This window comes from Ascaphus truei, chromosome 8 (assembly GCF_040206685.1).
Source record: "Ascaphus truei isolate aAscTru1 chromosome 8, aAscTru1.hap1, whole genome shotgun sequence".
In the NCBI taxonomy this organism is placed as follows: domain Eukaryota; kingdom Metazoa; phylum Chordata; class Amphibia; order Anura; family Ascaphidae; genus Ascaphus; species Ascaphus truei.
In genome coordinates, this window is record NC_134490.1 from 50,349,538 (window position 1) to 50,374,961 (window position 25,424).

General features: G+C 42.1%; 1 protein-coding gene across 1 annotated transcript in view; it reads right to left on the minus strand.

Moving 5' to 3' along the window:
* Nucleotides 1-6,018: 6,018 nt before the first annotated feature.
* The window catches only part of NRAP (nebulin related anchoring protein), a 56,215-nt gene continuing 36,809 nt past the window's right edge, over nucleotides 6,019-25,424 (minus strand). The window contains exons 26-42 of the mRNA XM_075611936.1: nucleotides 24,266-24,364; nucleotides 23,737-23,841; nucleotides 22,001-22,108; nucleotides 21,528-21,641; nucleotides 20,858-21,055; nucleotides 20,299-20,403; nucleotides 19,702-19,800; nucleotides 18,573-18,677; nucleotides 17,985-18,092; nucleotides 16,772-17,083; nucleotides 15,091-15,195; nucleotides 14,053-14,151; nucleotides 13,649-13,753; nucleotides 11,245-11,352; nucleotides 8,821-9,132; nucleotides 7,914-8,063; nucleotides 6,019-6,842 (exon numbers count right to left, since the gene is read on the minus strand). Coding sequence (XP_075468051.1) covers nucleotides 6,750-6,842; nucleotides 7,914-8,063; nucleotides 8,821-9,132; nucleotides 11,245-11,352; nucleotides 13,649-13,753; nucleotides 14,053-14,151; nucleotides 15,091-15,195; nucleotides 16,772-17,083; nucleotides 17,985-18,092; nucleotides 18,573-18,677; nucleotides 19,702-19,800; nucleotides 20,299-20,403; nucleotides 20,858-21,055; nucleotides 21,528-21,641; nucleotides 22,001-22,108; nucleotides 23,737-23,841; nucleotides 24,266-24,364 — 2,325 coding nt within the window. The 3' untranslated portion in view covers nucleotides 6,019-6,749. The remainder of the gene's footprint in view (nucleotides 6,843-7,913; nucleotides 8,064-8,820; nucleotides 9,133-11,244; nucleotides 11,353-13,648; nucleotides 13,754-14,052; nucleotides 14,152-15,090; nucleotides 15,196-16,771; nucleotides 17,084-17,984; nucleotides 18,093-18,572; nucleotides 18,678-19,701; nucleotides 19,801-20,298; nucleotides 20,404-20,857; nucleotides 21,056-21,527; nucleotides 21,642-22,000; nucleotides 22,109-23,736; nucleotides 23,842-24,265; nucleotides 24,365-25,424) is intronic.

The following is a 25,424-nucleotide window of genomic DNA, read 5'->3' on the forward strand; positions in this document are numbered from 1 at the left end:
TAAAACAATGAAAAAAACAAAATAAAGGGACTTAGTCTTGTGATATGCCTTTTATTCCCCCACATATTTTTTAATTTCCCTAATTCTGATTGAAGTAAGTTTGTTGTATGTTAATGCTTATACATTATATACCTATTAGTGTGTGTACAGTATATGCATGTGCTTGTGGGGGTGTAATACTCATGCATGTGTTGCAGCTCTTCCTCCTCGAAAGGGTGCAGACTCCCTGCCCTAGACAGAATGCCACAATTTCTATTGTCACATAAGATGCTCCTGACTCTTTTCATAAGATGCATAGTAACAGCTGTAAAATAAGACTTTGTGCTGCACATAATCACAGTAACACAGCTGTGTTCCACAGACTAAATTTATTTTCTTATTTTGCAATTTAAGGATACACAACACAGCTACTTGATGGCAGTGTGCAGATAATCTCAGAAGCGAGGTGCTCAGATCAAAAATCTTACGGGAAATACATTGACAAGAGCATGTTATGCGCAGGAGTCCTGGAAGGCGGAACTGACGCATGCCAGGTTTGTTCTAATAAAGAATAAAATAATTTACCCTTTGAGCTGTTGGATGAAGTGTTTGTAGAGCTGGGTTATGCCAGAGACTGTGTTAATAATGGGGTTTTTTTTTTTGTTTTATTGTAGGGTGACTCTGGGGGACCCCTCGCCTGTGAGAAGAATGGCGTGTATCAAGTTGCTGGAGTGGTTAGCTGGGGAGAGCAATGTGGAGTTAAAGACAAGCCTGGCGTGTACAATCACGTGTACAGATTTGTACCGTGGATTCAAAGTAATATGAGAGCAAATTCCTAGCAAAAACATTGGTATTTTCATTGTTTGCTGGTTACTGTAAGGTGTAAACTATAAGAATAAAATGTTTAACAAAGAGAGGCTGGTAAAGTCTGGCTGCAGTTGGCAGAAAACTACATTTCCACTCAATTATATCTCTTTGGGCAATAATTGTAAAAAAAAAAAAAAAAAACAGGCACTTAAATAGTAAGTAGGGTGCACAAAAATAAAATGAATGTCCGGGCGCTGTGCTTAAAAACAAATGTGGTGCTTGGACTTCGAAAAACAATCTAAGTGCAGACAGTTTTTAAAAAGGGTGTATGAATTTATGTTCTGTCTTGGCTCCTATGTGTTGCCTACTTACAAGATGTAAGTCAGACACGAGCGGTTTTGACACACAATGGTCTCTGCTAGGAGGATTTCTTAACCAGGTAGTGGGATCTCCAACTCTCAGCTCAGCAGCAGTGTATATGTAAAAGAAATGATACCATAGTGCAGACCAGTAACAATAAAAAACTCGACTTTATAGGGTAAAAATAAACACTTACAATAAAAACAAGTGGTTAAGGCATGTATCACACTGATTGTGATTGAGGAGAGAAAATGGTTAGCTCCAGGCTCACCCGCCTCCTCCGGTGTGACTGCGTGTGGACCACCGCTCTGTGACCTTTCACCTCCGCTGGTGATCGCTGTCTCGCCGGTCTAGTCCCCTCGTAGATACCCTCTTGTGTGGGCTATTCGGCTCCCTTTGCTGGGTGTATACAGGTGCTGCAGAGGACTTGGACTCCAGCTCTCTCACCGGTCGATGGTCCCGCCTTGCTTGCTCCGATGCGTCACTTCCGCTTAGTCCCGATGCGTCACTTCCGGTCGCGGCTGTGTGAGTGTCAGCTCCCAGATCTCTCCTCTCTCCTCTCAGGGCGGCTACCACTCTACGCGTTTCGCCAGGTGTGTGGCTTCCTCAGGAGTGTACCGCCCCCTCCTCTAAACTTTCTCTATATACCTTCCATAATTGGTTTTTAATTAATTAATCAATAAAACACTTGTAAAATCGATTGGTCTGCACTATTTTTGTATCCATATATATAAGGGAGCTCATTTTTCAACAGGAGTGGAATCCTAAATATCTTTATGTGGTTTGGCATGGTTTAACCTGTCATTAACCACACCATGTGGGGTAAAAGGAACAAATAATTCTCTATGTTTAGAGGGAAAGGGTGGTCCAATTAGATAATTGATGCTAGAATGATGTTTTATTTCTTTGCACTAAGAATTTAGGCTCATAGTAGTGTAGTTAGAATAGTTTCCAAGTGGGACAGGTTTAAGGCAGACTTAATTTCTGTAATGTGATCTATATTATAATATAGCCCACCAGGGAAGAGTTTAAAGGGCATGGGTATGTTTTTTAGGGGGAGAGAATATTTCCCGTGACAGGACTATGGGGGCATGACAATCACAATTGATATATAAAAAAATATACAATTAATCTCTTACCACAGATTGTACAGTGTGGTACTTCAAAAATATATAAGAGTGGGGGAGCTCCCGGATATATGGTCCACACGCAGTCACACCGGAGGAGGCGGGTGAGCCTGGAGCTAACCATTTTCTCTCCTCAATCACAATCAGTGTGATACATGCCTTAACCACTTGTTTTTATTGTAAGTGTTTATTTTTACCCTATAAAGTCGAGTTTTTTATTGTTACTGGTCTGCACTATGGTATCATTTCTTTTACATATACACTGCTGCTGAGCTGAGAGTTGGAGATCCCACTACCTGGTTAAGAAATCCTCCTAGCAGAGACCATTGTGTGTTAAAACCGCTCGTTTTTGACTTACATCTTGTAAGTAGGCAACACATAGGAGCCAAGACAGAACATAAATTCATACACCCTTTTTAAAAACTGTCTGCACTTAGATTGTTGTTTGTTTTCTGTTCTATTTCCCTTTATGCTCCCCCTGGATTGCAGTTGGAGAGTGAAGATTTGTGGGACTAATGAAACCAGTCCCCACCAGCTGGGTTTTGAGCAGGGGGTTTGAACTCATTTATATCGTTTTGCACGTTATTTAATCACGTCACAAAGTTTTATAATCATTTGATTTTATTATTAACTCACTGTATAACACAAGTGCACACTAATAGAGCTAGCGCCGTTTCTTTCACCTTCACTCAGCACAGTGCTTGGACTTCGGACATTGTTGAACATTTAGTGACATTGAGGTCTTCTCTGTGCACCAGGATCTAGTATCTCTTTCATCTTTTTGTATTTTTTGCATGCTATGATATTTTACTGTAGATGCATAGTGCCGTGCTACAACAATATACAGTGGAGGGTTTCAACAATATATAGTAGAGTGCTACAACAATATATATTCGGGTGCCACAAAGGTATATTGTAATGTGCTATAACTATATTTTTGTATTATAATAATTGGAAAGCATGGCAAAATAATGTAATAGTGTCCTGCCAAACATACAGTTATTATATTATGAGGCAACGTAGCAATACTGAGGCTCCAGATGGTATTGAAATGCAGACAACCCAAGAGAGCACGTTGATCAGAGAGATACCCTTCTTCAGTAAATAAACGATACATTTTTTGCTTAAAACATCTTTTTTTAATCTATGATTACAATTATAATTACCAGCCATAAAATTTCTATTATAGCTCCAGTGTCAGATGTAAACTGATGGGGGTTTCTGCAGAAATCAGTATTTCAACTCATTGGGCAAGTTTTCATCTCAAGCTTAGCAGAGAATTGTAGTAATGTTGTACAGATGGCAGAGAAGGAGCCGTGGTTCTCAGTCAGTGCTCGGAGTACCACTAGTAGCATGCACTGTCGCACAGAGTGGCACATCATTGCTGTGGCTTGTAAACCTCTTTCTCCTAATGAGAGGCCGATGAGCACAGACAGAAGAAAACTAAACATTGATGACATTGGTATGTCTGCACATTGCTTGAAAGCAATGTTCTTGATGATGTTTTGCAGTGAAGTTGTCCATGGCTTACTACATTCCTGTTTATTTGTTGTGACTTCTCCTTCTTTGGCTGTTTCCTGTGACCTCATGGTCTTTCTCTGGCCGGCTCCTCTCTCTTCTTGAAGACTCCTCATTTAGATCTTCCCCTCCACCCCAATGCATCCCTGTCATTGTACTTTCTGTTACATTCTATCCCTACAGTATATAGCCCTGCTTCTCTCTCGCTCATTTATCTACCTGTACAGTATTGTTCCTTCTCTCTACCCTATCTACACTCCCATTTCTTCTCGCCTCTTCTCATCTGGTGTAGAGGGAAATTTCATTTCTTTCTTGCACTGAAATGGTTATTTAAGTCCACCCAACAGAATAAACTTCCTCTGGGCTGCAGGGAGGTTCAGAATTGTAACTTTGATGAATATTAATAATATAGTATTCTTGTATAAGACAGATTATGCATTCAGTGTAGGTATCTGCTAAAATTGACTTTACCTTGGCTGGGTTAGCAGACTTGAATAATTGTTTTATCAAAAGATGCAACTAAATGACACCCTTGTTTTTAAGACTTAGGCTACGCTTATAGTGCCCGTGACGGTGACGTCAGGCTGCGGTCGCTGGAATAATCAAATTGAGATGACTTCCAGTGATCGCGACCAAGCCGTCGCACCGTCGCGTCGCGCTTACTATAAGCGCACGCAACGGCGGAAATGCATTTGTTTTGATGCGACGTCGCTGGCACTGGCACTATAAGCGCAGCCTAAGGATCAAAATGTAGAATTCCCCTAAGAAATTGCAAGCCAGTTTGGGTGGGAGAGCAGGGTTTGTGGATTTATTTTCCATAAATGTATGGCTAATTTCCTTTCCCTAGCACCATACTCCATAAAGGTATTTAAAGTTATATAGTGTCACTAATAAATTCCGTTATAGCGGTAGGTCTGAGCTAACTGTATGTATGTATGTATGTATGTATGTATGTATGTATGTATGTATGTATGTATGTATGTATGTATGTATGTATGTATGTATGTATGTATGTATGTATGTATACACTATCTACACTCCCAATTCTTCTCTCATCTATTCTCATTTCTGTCAACTGATGAAATTAAGAATTTGGATTATATAGGACATATTTCAGTACTTTCTTGCACTGAAATGGTTAAGACAAACCCACCAGAATAAACTTCCGCTGGGCTGGAGGGAGGTTCAGAATCGCAACACTGACGAATATTAATAGCATAGTATTCTTATACAGGTGCTAGTGAAAGCGGCACTATACAAGCGGCTCAACGAGTGATTGAGGCGTAGGCCTTTATTCTGTAAGGTGTGATAGCGCAGATAATGTGCTATGGCATGAGATGTCGCATTGACTTTAATGGGGCTTTTCATGCATTTAGCACGTCACCTGTGCTTTCACACCTTACAGAATAAGGGCTAATTTGTGTCAATTTGAAGCTCACACAGAGCCTGCACTGCATTTCAGAGGAAAAGGCCTTAGCCACTGGGCAACGGCAATTAAAAGCTGTCTGCCACTTATAGGATTACTTCCATTGAATACCTTCCATATGACCAGTTAAAACAAGTCTCCACATCAGAGAGGCGTGAGATTTTTCGGCGGGGGGGGGGGGGGGGGGGGGCGCAGCGATTGCAGAGGCCCCGCGCTCTTCCCTCAAAGCATTTAAATCAAAGGCCGGGGGACTGCAACTCAACTTACCGTGATACAGCTGGCTTCGGTGACACATCGCCATGGCAACGCAACGTCAAATGACACAGCATGTTCACATGACATGATGTCACATGACCCCGCGGCACAAAGGTAAGGGGGGCACCGCACTGGGGGAGAGCAATCAGGGGGGCGCAGCAACAGAAGTTTGGGCACCCCTGCTCTACATAATGCAGTATGGGATTACCCCTGAACAGGCAGGGGTGCTCAACTCCAATCCTCAAGCCCACCGCCCCCCCCCCCCTCAACAGGTCAGGTTTTCCAGATATCCCAGCTTCAGCACAGGTGGCTCAATCACTCCCTGCTTCAGCACAGGTCGCTCAATCAGTCCTTGCTGACTGAGCCTCTGAGCCACCTGTGCTGAAGCTGGGATATCCTGAAAACCTGACCCTGGGGGGGGGGGGGGGAGGGGGGCATGAGGACTGGAATTGAGCCCCCAGTCTTAGTTACCGTGCAAGGCTTTTTGCTTAGTGCTGGTCTGATACTGTAGTTTGAAAAAAAATAGTACTTTATGGAAGTCAAGAGTCACCTTCAGTAGTTTATTCAATACAAACAGTGTAACATTCTACAGATGAGAGAAAATCTTTAGTTAATGTTTTCTAGTACAACGCTGATCCTGTCAGTCCTCTAGTACTGAAACATTGTAACATTTACATATAAATGTAACTACGCTTTGTATCCACACAAAATGATGGCATTGTTATCCTTGCAATTCAATGCATTATCGCCTCTAACACAAAGAGTTGACAATAGGAAGCCCAGGCAGTTTTTGTCATTGATACATTAGCTCAGAGGAGCGCAATCTTTTCCCCTTGCGCCCCCCTGCCGGCTGTCCTCCCCTCCGTGCGTCTGGACGTCATGATGTCACGTTGCCAAAGCAACGCGCCATCACATGACACCGCGGCATCATTTGACGCCACGGTGCCATGGCGACGTGTCTCCAGAAGCCGGCTGAACCATGGTAAGTGAAGTTTACAGAGGCCTTCGCCGCTTCCCCAGCACTTAATTTAAGGTCTCTGTAAACCCTGAGCCTCTTGCAGATAACCCCCCAGTTTGTGTACCACTGCATTAGCCGTTGAAAGGTAGTTATATATACTAACCAAGCCAACTAAACCACTGCATCTGGGCTGGGATAATGTACAGTATAGTCAACCTTGTGCCTCCTGGATAACAATTATAGGGCATTTATTAATGATCTATGAAATAAAAATGCTGGCAGCAATACTCCATTTTTAATGCCCTAATTTTAGCAGCTTTCATTTCTTTATGGGTAACATTTTTCTCCGTTTCACTTGGAGGATCTCAGAAGCGTCCATGTTTACACTGTTTTGCTGTAAAGACCTCGGGTCCTGAAAGCAATAAAATAAAATGTAATTAAACTTACAGTATGGCAGTGATTTTTAAATGTATTAAAAAGTTCTAAGCTTTAGCGCATGCATGAACGTTGAGAACTGTGACAGTGTTTGTAACATATATTCATAAATAATGTTATTGTCAGTTTCATTGACAATTAGTATGTGGAGTGAATATACTGCAGTGAGCACTATACACATTTAGAAAAGTTATTACGATAATATATAGTTTTATTAGTTTTAAAGGAGCAAGTCAAGGGGCAATTTAAAAAATATATATTTTTTAACAGCGGATTGAAGCAGGGGGTCTCCGGTGCTGTACCCCATTTATGTCAGCTCCGGGGACCCCCTGCTTCCAGAGATACAGGTCTCCATATGGGGTGCCAGTAGCAGCCCCGGCTGTGCTTACTGGGGTTAATAGTTCCTGCATCACACAGGCCAATAGGAACCCAAACTGATGACCTCACGGCTTCCTATTGGCCCGCAGGGCATGTGAGCTTCGAAACTCCACCATAATATGAACCCTTCTAGCCGAACAGAGCGGCTACCGGCACCTACTGCAGAGGTAAGTATCTCCGGAAGCAAGGGATCCCCGGAGCTGAAATGAGTGTGTTAAAAAGAAAATCGCCAAAACAATTGCATGCTGGGATTGCCGCTTTAACATCACATTTTTACACAGACCGGACCCCCTGTGTTTGAGTTGGTGTTATTAGACTAGAAAAACAAGTTCGTTATATTGAAAGTAAACTGACACATAATAATTAGATTCATGACATTTTTTTTACAGTCTTCTTAATAATTGGTACCAGTGGTCAGATTGAAAATCGTGACCATTAAAAGGGAAATTGCGCAGAAACTTTGCGCTTATAAAAGAATATCAGTTTTTATTTTGGCATCTTCTTAGAGTTCAGTTGTTATGTGAGATTAAAGGGCAACTAGTTTAGCACAATCTCCTAATACCCCAAAGAGTCGAGCATAAATGTGTAATATTTCCATGCAGACTGAATGCTGACTCCCCCACTTCATTCTCTGTCATTCTATAAGGTAAGTTTGTTATATGCTACATACTGTTGATTGATCAGATTCGGAAGCGAGACGTGGATCCGTGTCCTCTGCGTTCGCTAGCTCAGCAGCCCTCCGAGCAAGTTCTACTTTGTAATAGCCTGGAGGAGTCCAGCCGATTCCTTTCATCCAGTTCAAATCGGATTTGTATTTGACCTGGAAAGTAAGTAAATGAGTGTAGATGTAATGTGTTGGATCTAATGGATATTTACGTGTATCAGCATGTGGAATGTGCTCGGATCATCATGTAATCACATCCACCTCTCTCTCCTACACCTCCACCCCTAACTCTGTCCCGCACACACTCAATAACTCCCCTCCCCCAATACCTACACTAACCTGCCCCACCCCAATACACACACTAACCCCCCCAATACACATAACCCCCTCCCCAATACACATAATAATCCATCCCTCAATACACATAACACCCCCCCAATATATATAACCCTCCCTCCCAAAAACACAACCCCCCTCCACAAATGCATAATAATCACCCTCCCAATACCAATAACCCCACCTTCTCCAATGAATAAAATAGCCCAACCTCCCCCAATACATAAAATAGCCCCCACCCCCAATACACAAAATAACCCGCCTCCCCAATACACACACACACATTGGGGAGGGGGGCTGCGCATGTGTAGGGGTGGGGCTTATATGCAGGCTGGGCCACATCGGAGGAGAAAGGCCTGTTGCTGGGGGACAGCAGGGCAGGGAAGTCAGAAGCCAACCTCTGGCCGGGTCCAACTGCCAGCGCCGGCCAGCCTGGGACAGTTGTCCCGGCTCTTCCCCCTTGTCAGTGGCCCCGTATATATATATGTGTGTGTGTGTGTGTGTGTGTGTGTGTGTCACTATGTGCTAATCAGTCACTTGTCTTTGTGCCATGGACCATGCACTGAATAATCCTTACATCACTCTGCAGGCTGTGCGCCTGTTTGGCGTGCTGCAGAGTCAGCTGCTGGGGATCACACGTATACTGGTGAAGGTGCTGTCTATAATTGATGTCACTGGCTTGCTGCTGGCTCTTCTTGGCCTGGATAAACCCTGGCTGGTCCAGGTGAGTCCTGACTTGTGACCTGGTCTCCTCTGAAAGTTTCTTGTACACGTTGTTGCTCTGCAGTTTGCTGACTCTCATGACATGCTTCGTTTTAGGGTCATCGTTAACGCTGCGGAATCCAATCTGATGACCTTTGTCCCTAAGGAAGGCCTCTCTGTACCGGAACTAAACACAACAGATGAACTTAGTACTTGGGTTGACGATCCAGGGTGGTAAACAAAATAACTAGGGATTTAGGTAGATTGGAGCAGTGAGGCAACAACAATTTAATGCCAAAAAATGCTAAATAATGCACTTGGGTCACAAATATCCAAAGGCAGAATACGTGATTAATGGCACTGTAATGTCAGCTACTATAGACTAAGGGACCTGGGAGTCATTATTTCAGGTGACTTCAAAGTAGGCGAAGGTTGCACAGGGAAAGGTTGCACAGGAACACAGGTGGGGGGGGGTGAGGATAGGGGGGAGGGGGATGAGGGAGGGGGATGGGGAGAAGGAGCATAGTGGGATAGGGGGAGGAGGAGGATGGGGGGTGGGGGAGGAGGATGTGGAGGGGTCTGTGTTCAATTGTGGAGATCAGATCTCCGGAAAGAAGTAAATAAATTGGAAAAGGGCTACTAAGATGTGCATGATCTACAGCATAAGTTTTATCAGGATAGACTACAGGACCTCAGATTGTACAACTTGGAGGATAGAAGGGAGATGGGAGATATGATAGAAATGTTCAAATATATAGATTAGTGTTGTACCGAGCCCTCTGTATTACCGGGTACCGAGGCAAAAATAGAAATTTTGCCTTGCCCGGTACCAGGTACTCGGCCGGGTAGCATTAAAGTACCTGCAGCTGGCGGCGGAGGTTGAGGAGGACCACGGCAACATCGTGGGAGCAGCGGCAGACATCCTGGTGGCGGTGGCAGCAGAGGTCGTCATTGTTGAGCCGGTGGGAGCAGCAGAACACATTCTATCACCGTTGATGCCAGTGGGAGCCTGGGAACATGTGACCGGAGCAGGAGCGTTACTATTGGACAACTGGGGAGGAACTGGCTGTCCAATAGTGATGCTCCTGCTCTGGTCACATGTTCCCCGGCTCCCAACAGCATCAGCAGTGATAGGATGTGTTCCGCTGCTCCTACTGGCTCAACAAGGACGTCCTCTGCTGCCACAAGGATATCTGCCGCTGCTCCCACGATGTCGCCATGGTCCTCCTCACCCTCCGCTGCCGGCTGCAGGTAAGTCTTCTGCTGCTCTGCTCCTGCTGTTCTCCAAGAGGAGGACTGAGGGAGCAGAACGTAAATTACCCGGCACCGGATCCCAGCCCCTTGTACCCGATACATCACTATTATAGATAAATTCAACAACGTCCCGGAGGGAAGCATATTCCAAAGAAAGAGGAGAGATATAGAAAGAGGTCATTCCCTCAAGCTAAGGGGAAATGTGACTAAGTACTTCATCACCCAAAGAGTGTTAGATTCATGGAACACACATGAATCAGATGGTTGCAGAGATTGCAAGGGGCTAAAACTGTAAGGGAATTCAGACATACTTGGCAAAGGTATAAGGCTAAATCCTCAATACAAAAGAAAGCCACTGATCAAATAGGGTCTGAAGCTTTACAGCAGCTAGCGACATGGTCAGACAAGGTGGGCCAAGTGGTTCTGATCTGCCAACCCATTCTATGTTTCTATGATACTCAGACTCACTTAGCGACAAATGGGGCAATCTAACTCAATGCTAAGGACATCATTGAAGGGCGGGTTATCTTTTTCCTCTAAACCTGTTAGCCACATGAGGGCCCAGTAATGCCTTGCTTGCCTCTCTGTCAGCGAAGGAGTTAAAAATACAGTACACGTTGGTGCAAAAAAGTGAAAGCACTCAGCTATAGAATAAAAAAGCAGCACACTGGCAGGGAGCTCCTAATTCATTGAAGCACCCAACATCTTATATGTATAAGCAGTGGTCGACAAATCACCAAAAAATCTACTCGCCAGACAAAAAAATCTACTCGCCACCTAGTACCACACGTGTGCTGCTTGGGCCAATATTTACTCGCCCGGGGGTTAAATCCACTATAGGTTTGTCGAACACTGTGTATAAGCACTCAGCTATGTAACATTTTCTGTCCTTATCACCATTGTTGTTCATAACACATGATTGGATTTATATCTGTATTAACATTATTACTGACATTACCTGAACTGTCCTCTTGCACAACACTTCCCTTAATAAGATAAAGACTGCTTCCCAAATGCAATAATGGTTTCAGAAACCCAATCTTACATCACTAGCGATCTCTCTTGATGCCTTGGCTGTTTGGAAAGGAATGGCGTCTAGCCTGAGGTCATAGCCAACTGCCCTGGACTGCTCCGACAACGTCCTGTAGGCTTTCTGTCAAAAAGGGATGGCGGAATAAACTTAGAAATTCATCATTATTAGCACAAAATGGCAAGAGCTTTCCCACGCGGTATGAACTAGTAAGTAGCTGAATTTCTGCCTTTTTATCGCCTATGTATTTTGGAAAGTTGTTTGTCGGTTCGCTATGCATTCAGACACTATATTGTCTACGTTTGGATACAATTGGATGCCATTTTGAATCAAGATGGTGGACTGAACCTTTCAAAACTTCACTGATTTTAACCAAATTCGGGGAGATTGTAAGTAGCGGGACTGAGTTTAGAAAATCCATGCTTTGCATGCATTGGTTAAACTTTATGTTGGATGCTCCAGAGTGGGAACTGGAAATATAATGTGCATGTTTTTGCGCCTGATGAAAAATATAGTTTACCCAACAGCATTAGAATAAAAATACATACTTTTCTTTCAATAAGAAACTAAAAAATGTAATAATCCATTTATAAATCTCAGTATGTTTTGATTTCTTAGAATTCCCGAGCATCGCCGGGTATTTTCAGCTAGTACAAGATAAGTGACTCATGCACATTTTACATCTTTGAAAGCAATGTCGTGATGGCAACTCGCTCATTTGTTTATCTTACTATATATAATTGAAAGCACTGTATGCCTGTCTGGATGTCTGGATGTCTGGATGTCTGGATGTCTGGATGTCCGGTCCCTAGGGACAATCGCATTGCACCTTTGGCCTGTCACTCCGCCTCAGGCCATGCCCGCCCCCGCACCATGCCCGCCCCCGCACACCTCTCATTGGTCTGCGGCCAACACCACTGCCACACTGTGACAACCCTCACTGAGCTACACCACTGACACACTCTCCCACCCCTCACTGAGCTTTGGGAATCTCAGCACCTAACCCTCACTGCTCTGAGACATTTGCACCTCTGAGACATTTTAAACTTTTTTGGGACCACGCTTCACAACTCTCAACAGACAAAACCCTGCACACCTGCTACCAATCAGGTACAGACTCTTTCCTCCATAAATATTTATTTGACCACTGCAAACATACACCGCACGATCACATCCACACACCGCCTCTTCAAAACACCACCCCCACCCCCCCCAGCCCACATCGCTGTCTGCTCCAGGCCTACCGACACACCATTAACTCCCCCCCCCACCCCGCTCATCTCCTCCGGAGGCCGCAACACACCATTAACCTCCCCCCCCTCCGGTCCTCACCTCAGCCCACTGCACGGAGCTCCTACACAGGCCCCCAGCATTAACCCCCCGCTCCTCACCTCAGCCCACTGCACGGAGCTCCTACACAGGCCCCCAGCATTAACCCCCCGCTCCTCACCTCAGCCCACTGCACGGAGCTCCTCCACAGGCCCCCAGCATTAACCCCCCCGCTCCTCACCTCACCTCAGCCCACTGCACGGAGCTCCTCCACAGGCCCCCAGCATTAACCCCCCCCGCTCCTCACCTCACCTCAGCCCACTGCACGGAGCTCCTCCACAGGCCCCCAGCATTAACCCCCCGCTCCTCACCTCACCTCAGCCCACTGCACGGAGCTCCTACACAGGCCCCCAGCATTAACCCCCCCGCTCCTCACCTCACCTCAGCCCACTGCACGGAGCTCCTCCACAGGCCGCAACCCGCCATTAACCCCCCCGCTCCTCACCTCACCTCAGCCCACTGCACGGAGCTCCTACACAGCCCGCAACCCGCCATTAACCCCCCCGCTCCTCACCTCAGCCCACTGCACGGAGCACCTACACAGGCCCCCAGCATTAACCCCCCCGCTCCTCACCTCAGCCCACTGCACGGAGCTCCTCCACAGGCCGCAACCCGCCATTAACCCCCCCGCTCCTCACCTCACCTCAGCCCACTGCACGGAGCTCCTACACAGGCCCCCAGCATTAACCCCCCCGCTCCTCACCTCAGCCCACTGCACGGAGCTCCTCCACAGGCCGCAACCCGCCATTAACCCCCCCGCTCCTCACCTCAGCCCACTGCACGGAGCTCCTCCACAGGCCACAACCCGCCATTAAACCCCCCGCTCCTCACATCACCTCAGCCCACTGCACGGAGCTCCTACACAGGCCCCCAGCATTAACCCCCCCGCTCTCACGGTTCACATCCCGGGCAACGCCGGGTCTCTCAGCTAGTTAAAGACTAAAAAAGAGCATTATTGGGATGTGTTTTTCCCCCCCGATTTGTATTACAGTTTTTCAGAATATACAATATAAAGGAATACTTACTGCATTGTACTACAAAGCACAGTGCATGGTAGTAATGATCTAAATGTATACGGCAATCTACTTACATCGCTGATTTGAGATGCGTTGATGCGAGCTCTGAGAAAGTCAGGGTGATCAGGCGGTAAGCTGCATCGGTGCATGGATTCTGAATCCCCAGATTTGTACAGTCTCTGCAAGAAATAATAATAATAAGTGGCTTATTCCTTCCTATGCAGCAGGATTATGTGCTTGACTCTATGATAGAAGCCACTTCTCCTCGTCATGGAAGACTCTGAACTCCATTCAGCTGATGGAGTTCAGAAACGTCCCTGGGATGGAGAAGCAGCTTCATGAATAGGCGCCTAAGAAAGGTAAAGGAAGAGAAAGAAGACCAAGAAAGAAAAATAAAGTATAAAAAGCGATGAACATAGAACGCAGGTCGCCAACCAGAGAAAAGTGCTTAGACAAATTTGCATCAGGTTTTCCTTACATCGCTGCATTGCAGGTAGCTGTTCTTAGCATGAACCAGGCCAGGAGAGTCGACCACCGCGGTAAAAGCCATAGAGCCTGGATACTGACGGTACTTGCGCTGCACATACCAAACAAAAAGATTACATGCAAGGTTTGGGAGACCATCACTAAAAATATTCTAGTGGGCCTTTTATCTGCCAATCACCTTACCGAGTACAGGTATATCCACAAATCACTGTTCTTTTCAAAACTCAACACAATCTAAACACTTAATTTTTTTAAAGTGGGCCTTTTTCCCCCTAGGAATTATTATTTAAAATTATCCCTTCCCCCCATACGACAGCCCTCTCATTATAACCCATAAATACGCAAGTAAAATTAGTGACATTTTTGTATTTTTGGAGGCCAAATATGATCTAACTTTTAGTGGAATAATAAATGATGGCATCGCCTCCGAATGGTTATGGGAACCCATGCTTATTTGAGCCGTAAGCATTTTTTCCTTATTTTTTATGCTGTATCTCTATTTTTACTTAATGAACAGTTGTTAAACAAAAAACACACAATACAATGTGACATGTTATATAAGAACTGCCTCGTATGCAATTCCAAGGTCCTGATTTGATGCATATATATTCATAATAATTATTTTCATCTGCATTACAGCATGCTGAATAAAGTTGCTGCAGGTGTGCATATAGCTATTCCTACTGCTCCATTTGCTTGAGCTCTGTCAGTTCCTCAGACCAAGTCTGGTGCATAACGCCTAGTAACTCATGCAGAGATGGAGCATACTTACTGAGCATATGAATAACATTATTCCATAGATGTGATCAAGTGTTGCAGTTCTCTCTCTCTATCACTTCCTTTGGTTATTGCGGTATTTGGCATTTCTCAATAACACCTGGATTTTAGGAGCATCTGGGGACATAGTTATGCTCCCTCAATTTGCATTAATATATATATTTTTGGGGTGCTTGCATGACACGAGACAAAAAACACCCAAAGAATCCAGCAACAATGTATAACCCATACACATGATGTGGGAGTGCAGTACCTCACTGATAAGCTCTCCGGCTTTCTTTACGCTTTCTATGTGTGGGGATCCCACCGCTTGCCAGCCAACTCCCCTCATAAAGTTTAGGTCCGATTTGTAACGGGACTGTGGAAAAGCAAAGGATTATTTTTAATGCTGTCAAAGCTCTTTGTTTTTACAGCACCCAGAGGACAAACCCATGATAACAAAACAACTGCAGGTGATGAATATTTTCTTACTGATAACCCAAAAAGTGCCATTAAATAATAGAGGGGGTATATTCCATGGTGTACAGCAAAGAAAGTCAAAGAAAAAATGGGGAATAAATATTGATCTCTAAATAGTTACGAAATAACTTCAAGTGACATATTTATTTAGCCCTTGAAGGTGTAATGTGCATGAGAAAGTAATTCGATGGTAGTAATAATTCATGCAGACCAAACTTTAGTTCAGATGTGGAAAGTGTCAAGCTAATATTGTGTAGTTGTACTTTAGTGCTGCTTATTCTGACAATGCAATTAAAGAATATAAACTTATTATATGATACCATAACAGTCTTCTTGTGCATACAGTATATACAGCATGAAGAAGCCAGTCCATTTCACCAAGAGAGTATCAAGCTGCTGTATAAGTTGTGCTGCTTAGTGCAATGAGAAACTCACTGCAACATATGTTTTAACTATATTTAAAGCGTGTGATATTCTGCTTTGCATGATATATTTTCAATCTAAGATGATTAGAAGTATAAAGACTTTCTTTGATCTGTATTAATATTTCAGCTCCATCTTATCCATTTTCTATGCACATCAAACCTTCAAGTGAAACTATTTGCATTTGTTCACCCTACAAGGGAGTAAATAATACATCATGTTTGATACAAGAGAAGTCCCTCAAGTGAATTAACATGAATCAGAGCACGGGACTAGCTTGTTTCTACTGGGCATCAAGAATTCCCTTTGTTTTATTATTTGGAGAGCCCTTAATTAATAATAGGAATGCTAATCATTTCCTCAAAATCACCTGCAATCTCTAATAAACATACGTGAAAACATCTCAAAATAACAAAAACAAGATTGTCTACAGCACGTCACACTCTATCAGCTCTCAAATGTGTATCTGTGTCAGAAGGAAGAAGCTTGATGTTAAGTTTTCTTATATTTGAAACCAATTGCTTAATCTTAGTTATGTGCAGAATAGTGATGTCTTGACATATAGATCTTAAAACATATTATTTTAATATACACGCAACAAATAACAGCTCCTCTCATTAAAACAAATTACAAAGTGCACTTATATGCCTTATGAATAGAGTTTATATAAAATATAACTCATTCTGCTGGAGAATATTGGGGTTGTTCAACCAATTGCGATAGTGCCAACATCTCCCATTGAAGTCATTTATATAGTTTCCGTAGGGTAATGTCCCAATTGATACTATTGCAGTTTCATTAATCTCACATGTCTCTGATTGCAAAATTAGGCCCATTTATAGAGGTAACTGTACATCTTCATGGCAAACACCTGCAATGCACTTTTCTTTAATGAATCTAAACTTATACCAAGGATTAATTGCAATTTCTTTTTAGCCAACTGAAATGGATTCTGTACAAACGTCTCCCTAGTCTGCACACACTTTTAGCTGGAAGCCCACGCAAACAGTGTAGAAAAAGACTTCTATTTATACGTAGTTTCATTTACCCACCTCACTCTGTAGCTCATGCGCCTTCCTTGCACACTGCATTTTCATGTCTTCAGGTACAGCTGTATATTCATGGAGCCTTATCTTGTAATCTTGGTCGCTGGCCAAAGCTTGGGCTCTCTTTGCATGGACCAGCTGCACCATGTCCATGGAAAGATGGAAATGGGACCTATGCTCCTTGAATTCCTTCTTGTACTGCTTCTCGCTCTGTAACTTGGCAATACGAAGACAGTGTAGCATCTTTGGGTCATCCAGAATGCTCTGGGCGCCAATGTGCTTCCCTTTCTCTGCTATATAGCTATGTTTGTACTGGTACTGTAAAAAAAGGACCATCATTAATCAACCCATTGAATCATTTATCTAGTCCTTTTTCTTTGCTTCATTGGTTATTTTTTTATTGTTTTCCTTTGTTTGAGCTCCTGTGTTGCCTGTATCATATATCTGTTTTATGTTTATTTTGCGTTAATTTCGTTTTTGCATCTTTATCTGGCTCTCGTATTATTTTTACAATACTGAGTGTGGCTTACCACTATTTTTTGTTCAGTATTTACCTTAAGGGAGATAGGTGTCCCTTTGGTTCCCTCACACTATTATTTACCTATTCTCACCTGCCCATTGGAGTGCTAATGCCTATAATTTTAGTTGACAGTCAGGCATTCCGAAGGGGTATATTCTAGATTAAATGTCCCTTCACATGCCAATCCTGTTGACTTCTGCCACAGTTATGGTACTACATTATGATACTTCTGCGGTTTTTATTAACCAGACAGAGAATCATAAATCAGAAGTCTAATGACCTAGAGACTCAATAATTTACAGTTTTTTCCTCTTCAGTGCGACCCTGATAGTTATAGGTTTACCTGTAGTTCAGTAGAACATGTCTTTGGTGATTGAATATGAAGCATGGCTGCTTCATTGGTTGGGTCTCTATAAAAATCAGTCAGGATTATAAGAAGATACCACCAGCTTCAAGACCACTTCCATTAACCAGTGCCCATTTTATAGCCCAAAAGCTGTGCAAAAAATTATATTTACAGTATAGCATCAATATACACTGCAGGGGAGCATTTGTTTAAAACCTAAAACTTTGTGTCAAAACTTCGATTACTATTTTGATGGTCCACAGGGGTGGTATTTTTATATGAAAATCTATCATTCCTGTTTGTTTTCAGAAGTTATGGACAGTACTGAGAAGTCAGCATGTTTTTGTACTCACATCACTAGCAATATTTCCGGAGGACTTGGCTGCCTGAAATGGAATAGCTTCCATTGTCAGCTTGTGACCCTGAGCTCGCAGGTTAAGCCAAGACTCTCTGTATTTTATCTGCAAACATGAAATAAATGAATGGAATAACATTTGAAGCAATGTGACACAAAGAACAACACAATAAAAATATCTCCATGTCCCGTTTTTGCTCAAAAATTGACTGGGTACATCTACTGTACTTCAAATCTCACACGACAAGAAAAAACAAATCTGAATTGTGGACCTTCTGAGCTTGAAGACAAGAGGTAACATCCAATTTTATTTTTCCTGATAATATTTTTTAATAAATAAAAAAAAGGAACATGCTCATTCTGATACATGCATGTCACTATTTCAAACTATAGTCCCATGTAAGAAAACAATAATAAAATGAAGGTGGCATATAAAATAGGTATACTTTTAACTTCTAAAAATATACAATAAATCTCTTTGTCAATGTAAATTTTCTGCCCAGCAGTTTGTTTAAAAGTTCTGGGTTGTTGCAATAGCATGAAGCTTTCTATTATCAATAAGTAAAACCCACAAGGTATCACTCACATCACTGAGGTTGGCTGCATTTAGTCTGGCCCTTGTGTGCTCTGGTAATCCAATAATGGTTGTGTAATGATGCAGACTGTCTTCTCCCGCTGCCTTGTACAAGCGCTAAGGAAGATGGCAATAGTATTAGAAAATAACGGTAATCATTTGTTTACTTCTTTAATATATATATATATATATATATATATATATATATATATATATATATATATATATATATATATATACACACACATTAATATATCTTGATATAACAATCTTGTAGAAAGGTAGGTTTCACTTAACAACTTTTTATTATTTCTGTCAATCCTGCAAATAGCACCTCCTGTCTATTTAAGTGAATATTGTGAGGAGCTGAGCATACTAAATAATAATAATAATAATAATAATAATAATAATAATAATAATGTGATTGTCAGTCAATGGATTTATTTGTGTACTAATGTTGCTTTTGTGCAACACTGGTGCACTTCTATGGCATAGAGGTTCACCATGCACCATTGTTGTTCACATTGGAAGCTTTTCCATAATCAGAAAAGCTGAAACTATGTTAGGTCTAAGATCAACAGTAACATGGAAAAGAGGTATACCCATAACTAGACACAACACTCCTAATCCTCAGTGCCTCTTTTTGTATAGGAAAGTCTTTCGTAGAAAAAGTTATCAGGTTCCAAAGAGTGGAAAAAACAACTGCACCTGGTGATAGAATTGAGCTATGTTTTCCTTATTATAAGCTACCTATTCAACACCTGAGAACATTATTTCAGTATCAAAGGAGCAAAATAAACCAATGGCAGTGACATGTTTCAGATACCCCGTCCTATCCCCCATTCAACAACCTTGGCTGGGGTCCAGTTCCCTTCTCGAGTCAAATGTTTGCTGTGATTACATTTGTTTAATAAAGCTAATTACATAGTAAAGTTGTTTTCTTAGTTCACAAGCCCACAGGTATTGCAATGTTCGGCATGCATTTATCTATACCCATTAAACCCAAGAGCAAATGTGTTACAGAACAATAAAATGTGAAAGCCAACAACTAATGAGATGTCAATTAATGATCTATAATCTACACATACTTAGACACTACTTCACACAGCAACATTTGTAAACTCAATCATGTTTGACTTACCTCATTAGTTATTTTATTGCTGGATTTTGCATGAAGTAGGTCCAGAGAGTCCGTCACTGTTGTGTGCTTAAAGGAATGTGGCTGCTGACGATATTTGCTCTAAGTTTAAACAAGCAAAAAACCAATAGTATGTCATTCCAATAAAGGTGTAGCTCAGCTAGCTGGTAGCCAAACTTCCTTCGCCCATACTGTATCATCTGATCTCATTTAGTTGCTCAGCTATAGTGGGGCACAAGCACAGTAGATCTTGAACCTCATATACTGGAGTTTCCTCTTTCTGACCTTGCTGAATAAAACTACCTCCTATTCATCATCCTCATCCAGCATTTATTTTGCTTAGGATGGGTATATGCCTAGTTACAGTCTAATCCTTCTACAAAAGAAGGGTGAGAGTAAGGCCAAATAAGTACTTCTACATCATATCTCTCTTCTTCTACTGAGCTCTGGGTGTACACAATAATCATAACATCAGTGACCATTAGTCATCGAATGGAAACTCCCTTCTGCATTTCACCCCCATCATTGTGCAGGTTGGATATACACTGCTAGACCCTCTATAAACCAAGGGCTAAGGCTGGGCAACTGCAAATCCATTACCTCGCTGATCAGATCGGAAGCTTTCTTTCGCTCTTCAATCTCCAGAGCACCTGGTATAATACATCCCACTCCTCTCATGAAGTTTAGATCAGCCCTATAGAGTTTCTAAGGAAAGCAACACAACATCATTGGCAGGCCTTTTTCAGTGATCATTCACTTCCTCAAAATCAAAGAAGCTGTTTTCTACCAATGCTAACTTCAGTCCACTATTGGTAAACCCTAAAATATAATACATTACAATGATAATGTTAGTCAATGCGGATGGTAAATATCCTCTTTGTTAGTGAAGGAGAGTTACCTGATCAGTTTATGTAGAATAGGGTCTTAAGCTTGGGATGGGATTGGGAAGTATATGTCAGTGTATCGGGATACTTTCATTATAGATACCTTTTGTCAGAAGCAATATGTGGAGTATCGCATTGTGGAGTAATATCATTGGTTCGCATTAGGAACATTTAGTAGAAAAACTAGTGGAATGTATCAATGTATGCCTCACTGAGATGTCTACGGTACAGTACACCTGTTGCGTTTTTTAACTTTCCATCACTATTTACTGTACCTCGCTCTGTAGTTCATAAGCTTTCTTAGCAGACAGCAGTCTGATATCATCAGAATGGCCGGTGTAATGGTGAAGTAAGTGTCTGTAGTCCTGGTCACTGACCAATGATTGAGCTTTCCTGGCATGCACCAGGTTCACCATATCCATTGATAAGTGGAACTGAGACTTTGTCTTCTCAAAGCCGCGCTTGTATTTCACCTGGATGAAGACATAAGCTGGTCACTCCCACTAAGTAGAGCAGCAGATAGACTGGGGGTTATTGGAAATTAGGAATCGTATTTAGTCTTCCAGTCTAAAATCAAATAAAGATGAATTCCCTAACAATTGTCAAACAGATCCGGAAAAACAATTCATTTATATTTGCAGTCCACCAAAATTGTATGAGAGGAGGTGCTCACTTGAACAGCAGCAACTTAATTAGCAAGGAAATAATAAATTACAGTATTTCAGTGCAAAGCTCTAGTATAAAAAAAATACAATGTATGGGCAACATTAAGCATCTAAAACCCGCAGATGATGTATTTGGGGTTTATAAATCAAAGTTTCCAGGCTGCAAAAAAAATGTAAAAAGTAAACAAAATTCCTAATGAAGGCAGGTGAATTTTGTTTCTGTGACATTGATCTGTTCCTTATTTTTAGCTGGTATCCCTTAACAAAGGCAGCAACTTACGTCACTGAGCAAAGAAGCTGCATGAACAGAATGAGCGATATTCATATCATCCTCCAATCTACGCAGCCCAATTGTCTTTCCTTTTGTTCTCTCAAATGCCTCTTTGTACTTGTGCTGAAAACAAGACAGAAATCAATGAGTAATAGATCAAGAGATCAGGTGACAGTAAGACTATGGAAGACCTTCCATGGAATTTTAAATGTGGATCGCTAGAACAAGACAACATATTGGACACACAGTTGATTATATTGCGGATTTCTTGCACCCCCCTTGCCCACCAGTTTAATAGGCATGTTTAGCGTGCCATAGTAGCCTAAAACAATTATTTCTGCAATTTTATGACTTTAAGGCCTTATCAAGACTTATTCTTCCTTATTGACAACCAACACGTGAACTGTTACCCCAGGGCTTTATAGGGAATGTAGATGCTCATGCTATTTGTGATGCATTCCATATCAGTGCTATCCACTCACATCACTGATTATTTCACTGGAAGCCTTAGCAGCCTGGAAGGGAATAGCATCTAGTTTCAGTTTGTATCCCCCATCTCTCAGCCGGTTCCATGACTCCTTGTATCGGGTCTGTAGGGGAAACAATAAAGACCCATGTATTTTCTCACTGCTGTTTCATACCAATTATGTTTTGGGGGCTTACAGTGAAATGATGCCAACCTTCTCCAGCTATTTCTTCCTAGATAAAGTACTGTATCACTAAAGTAGTTATTTCTGCAGAGCATCCACTGAAATGTTTAATATGTACATCTGGGCTCTGTGGAGGGCCACCTTGTTGGCGGTGCCATCGTACCGAGCCCCTCTGTTACAGCGACCCTGCGCTCTTCCCCACAATAATAAAGCCAATTGGCGGGGTGAGAGCACAGGGGCCTCTGTAACTGTTCCTGTCCAACGGCATCTCCACCTTCAGCATCTCGTTATCATGGTGTCGCGATGTCAAATGGCGCCACATAGCCATTATAATGTGTTGTCACATGATGCTGCGTCGTCTGAGGAGATGCCACGCCATACCAGATAAGAGGCCCCATGAAAGCTCCTACAAGTTCTACAGGTCAGGGAATATTTTCTCCTAAGTCTTACTTTTATGTTTGATAGACTTCTCCCTTTTTGTATTATTCTTCCCTGTATTCTGTATGTATAACATTTCCATAACGCTCTGAATGCATTGCTTGTACTATAAAAACAAAGTTATATAATACAATGCAATACTACTAGGTCACTGACGCTTCTTTTCCTTCTTGTACCATCTTGAAAAGCAGATAATCATCTCCACAGACAAAGGTTATTTAATAAACCAGGGAACCGCGTACCTCTGTCATTCAAGATCAAGAACAATAAAATATCAGCTGCAAAGATGGTTGAAAAGGGAACCCACTGGCAAACATTGCATTTTGTGGAGATTGAGCAGCTACATTGTAATAATTCAATATTTCATCTCTCTAGATCAGTGTTTTTCAATAGAGGTTCCTAGGAACACTTGGGTTCCCTCAGCATCCCTAAAGGATTCCCTGCAATTTTTAGGTCATTTGAAAATTTTACCAAATACAAAACAATTTACAATGCATCTGATCTCAGACATGCTACTAGATAGGGTTGGGGTTCCTTACAATGCATCTCATCTCAGCCACAGTATTAGAGAGGGTTGGGGTTCCTTGCAATACATCTGATCTCAGACACGCTATTAGAGAGGGTTGGGGTTCCTTACAATGCATCTGATCTCGGACACGCCATTAGAGGGGGTTGGAGTTCCTTACAATGCATCAAATCTCAGACACGCTATTAGAGAGGGTTGGGGTTCCTTACAATGCATCTGATCTCAGACACGCAATTAGAGAGAGTTGGGGTTCCTTACAATGCATCTGATCTCGGACACGCTATTAGAGGAGGTTGGGGTTCCTTACAATGCACCTGATCTCAGACACGCTATTAGAGGGGGTTGGGGTTCCACCGAATTTCACAATATAATGATAGGGTTCCTTAACAAAAAAAAGTTTGGAAACCACTGCTCCAGATAGGATAGAAAGGTCCATGCCATGTAAATTTACACCAGGTTGCATGGCCAAAACGTGTGGACATGGTTGTCAGAAAGCATATATAGTACATATACAGAACATACTGTACATATAGTATAGTGGAAAGTACTTTTGTCTACTGCACACAGTAAGAACATTGGATGTGCAGGCAGTAACCTGACGTACCTCACTAATATTTAAAGCATTTAGCTTTGCTTGCAGGAGTTCTGGGAGCTCTGTAATTGATGTATAATGATGCTTAATGGTCTCCCCGTGTTCTTTGTATTTGCTCTGTAAAAAAAAAAATCATAGTTATTTTATTAAAGACTTAGCACTCTTAAGAAGCCATTAAGACCCTCCCCAAAAAAATAATCTGTGTGGTATTATTCACCCCAAGAAATGATTTTCATTCATAGATGTAAATGTTATAGCCATCTGGTGCATTCTACTTGTACTAAAACCTATAGGATAAATAATGTGTCAATGGTTATGTACTGCGAGTATACTCTGTTTAGGGTTAGCGATTGAAGATGTGAATTAATCTTCTGTAATTCCTGATTTATTAAATTATAGAGAATCCAAGACTTGTGTCACACACCACAACATCTGTAGGACTACACACCCATAATGTGTTATTCATAAAGTAATGACACAAACTTAACTACAGTACTTTGAAGGTCCAATATGTCTGAATATGTTAAAACTCCCAACTTACATCCACTGCCTGGTTATAGCTAACTCTCGCCTGGATCATCTCCGGTGTATCCTTAATGCTGGTAAACTTGAAGGCAGAGGGCAGCTGCCTGTATGCCTTCTGTTGAGCAGAACAGTAGAACAAGGTTAGAGGTAAGCAAAAGTAGAAAAACAGAATGATGCACAATTGCACAGTCAAGAATATCAGGGCTAGATGGCAATTGTAATAGAAATAAATATTTATTTAGGCAAGAGCCGTGAGATAAAAACAGGAACAAATATCCCCCAATGTGTTTCACGCCCAAACTGGCGCTTTGTCAAAGACACACAAGACATGTGAGTACTACGTTAATGTCAACGATACTTCCTGGATGAACTCAACATTTCTGTGATTTTATTGTGTGTTTGGCTGTTCTAGGACGCCCATTACCCAGTGATGTGCAGAACGCCTATTATCCAGTGATCTGCAGGCTCTGCGACTCTGGGCGCTGCCAAGACATTGGTTCCAGCCGGCGTTTCAGTCCCGCATTACCCTGGCAGGTGTCCGATCTTCAACATGCACACCCACTTTAATTACACCCTTATTCCATTTCCCTGGGATTACATCCATTTATACAGTATATATGGTTTCAAGAACAGACATTACTACTCTGTTTACATAGACATTTAATTTGCCTACATGGTTCAGATGTTTTATGTTTGATCGCATTCTCTTGAAAAGACTTTCCACTTTTTGCAACTAAGGTTAGCGCTAAGACATTTTTGCCAATCTCTATTGCCAGTTAAAATGAAAATAAATAGTTGTTTCTAGTTACGGTGACATTTTGTGGCCTAGTTCCAAGGGCTGATTTCATCATGTATATACCCACCATGAAAAACCCATTGTTTTTTCAGGTTAATAGTAACTCTGGCTGGTTACAGATAATGGGTTAATCCAGCATTTATATGACCCAATTACCATCCACCTATATAACTCTTTCATTTATTGGAATCAGTGGAGCCCAATTGTCATAATAACCCATCAAATGTCCAGGTTCAGATTCCATTCATAGAATAAGAACCAACTGATCTTGGAAATGAATGGTTTTTGTACAACAAGGATGCAAATCCTATCATGCAAAACCCAAGGAGAAGAAATGACAGCCTGCACGTGCCATTAGTAACGAGCAGTGCAAGTATCT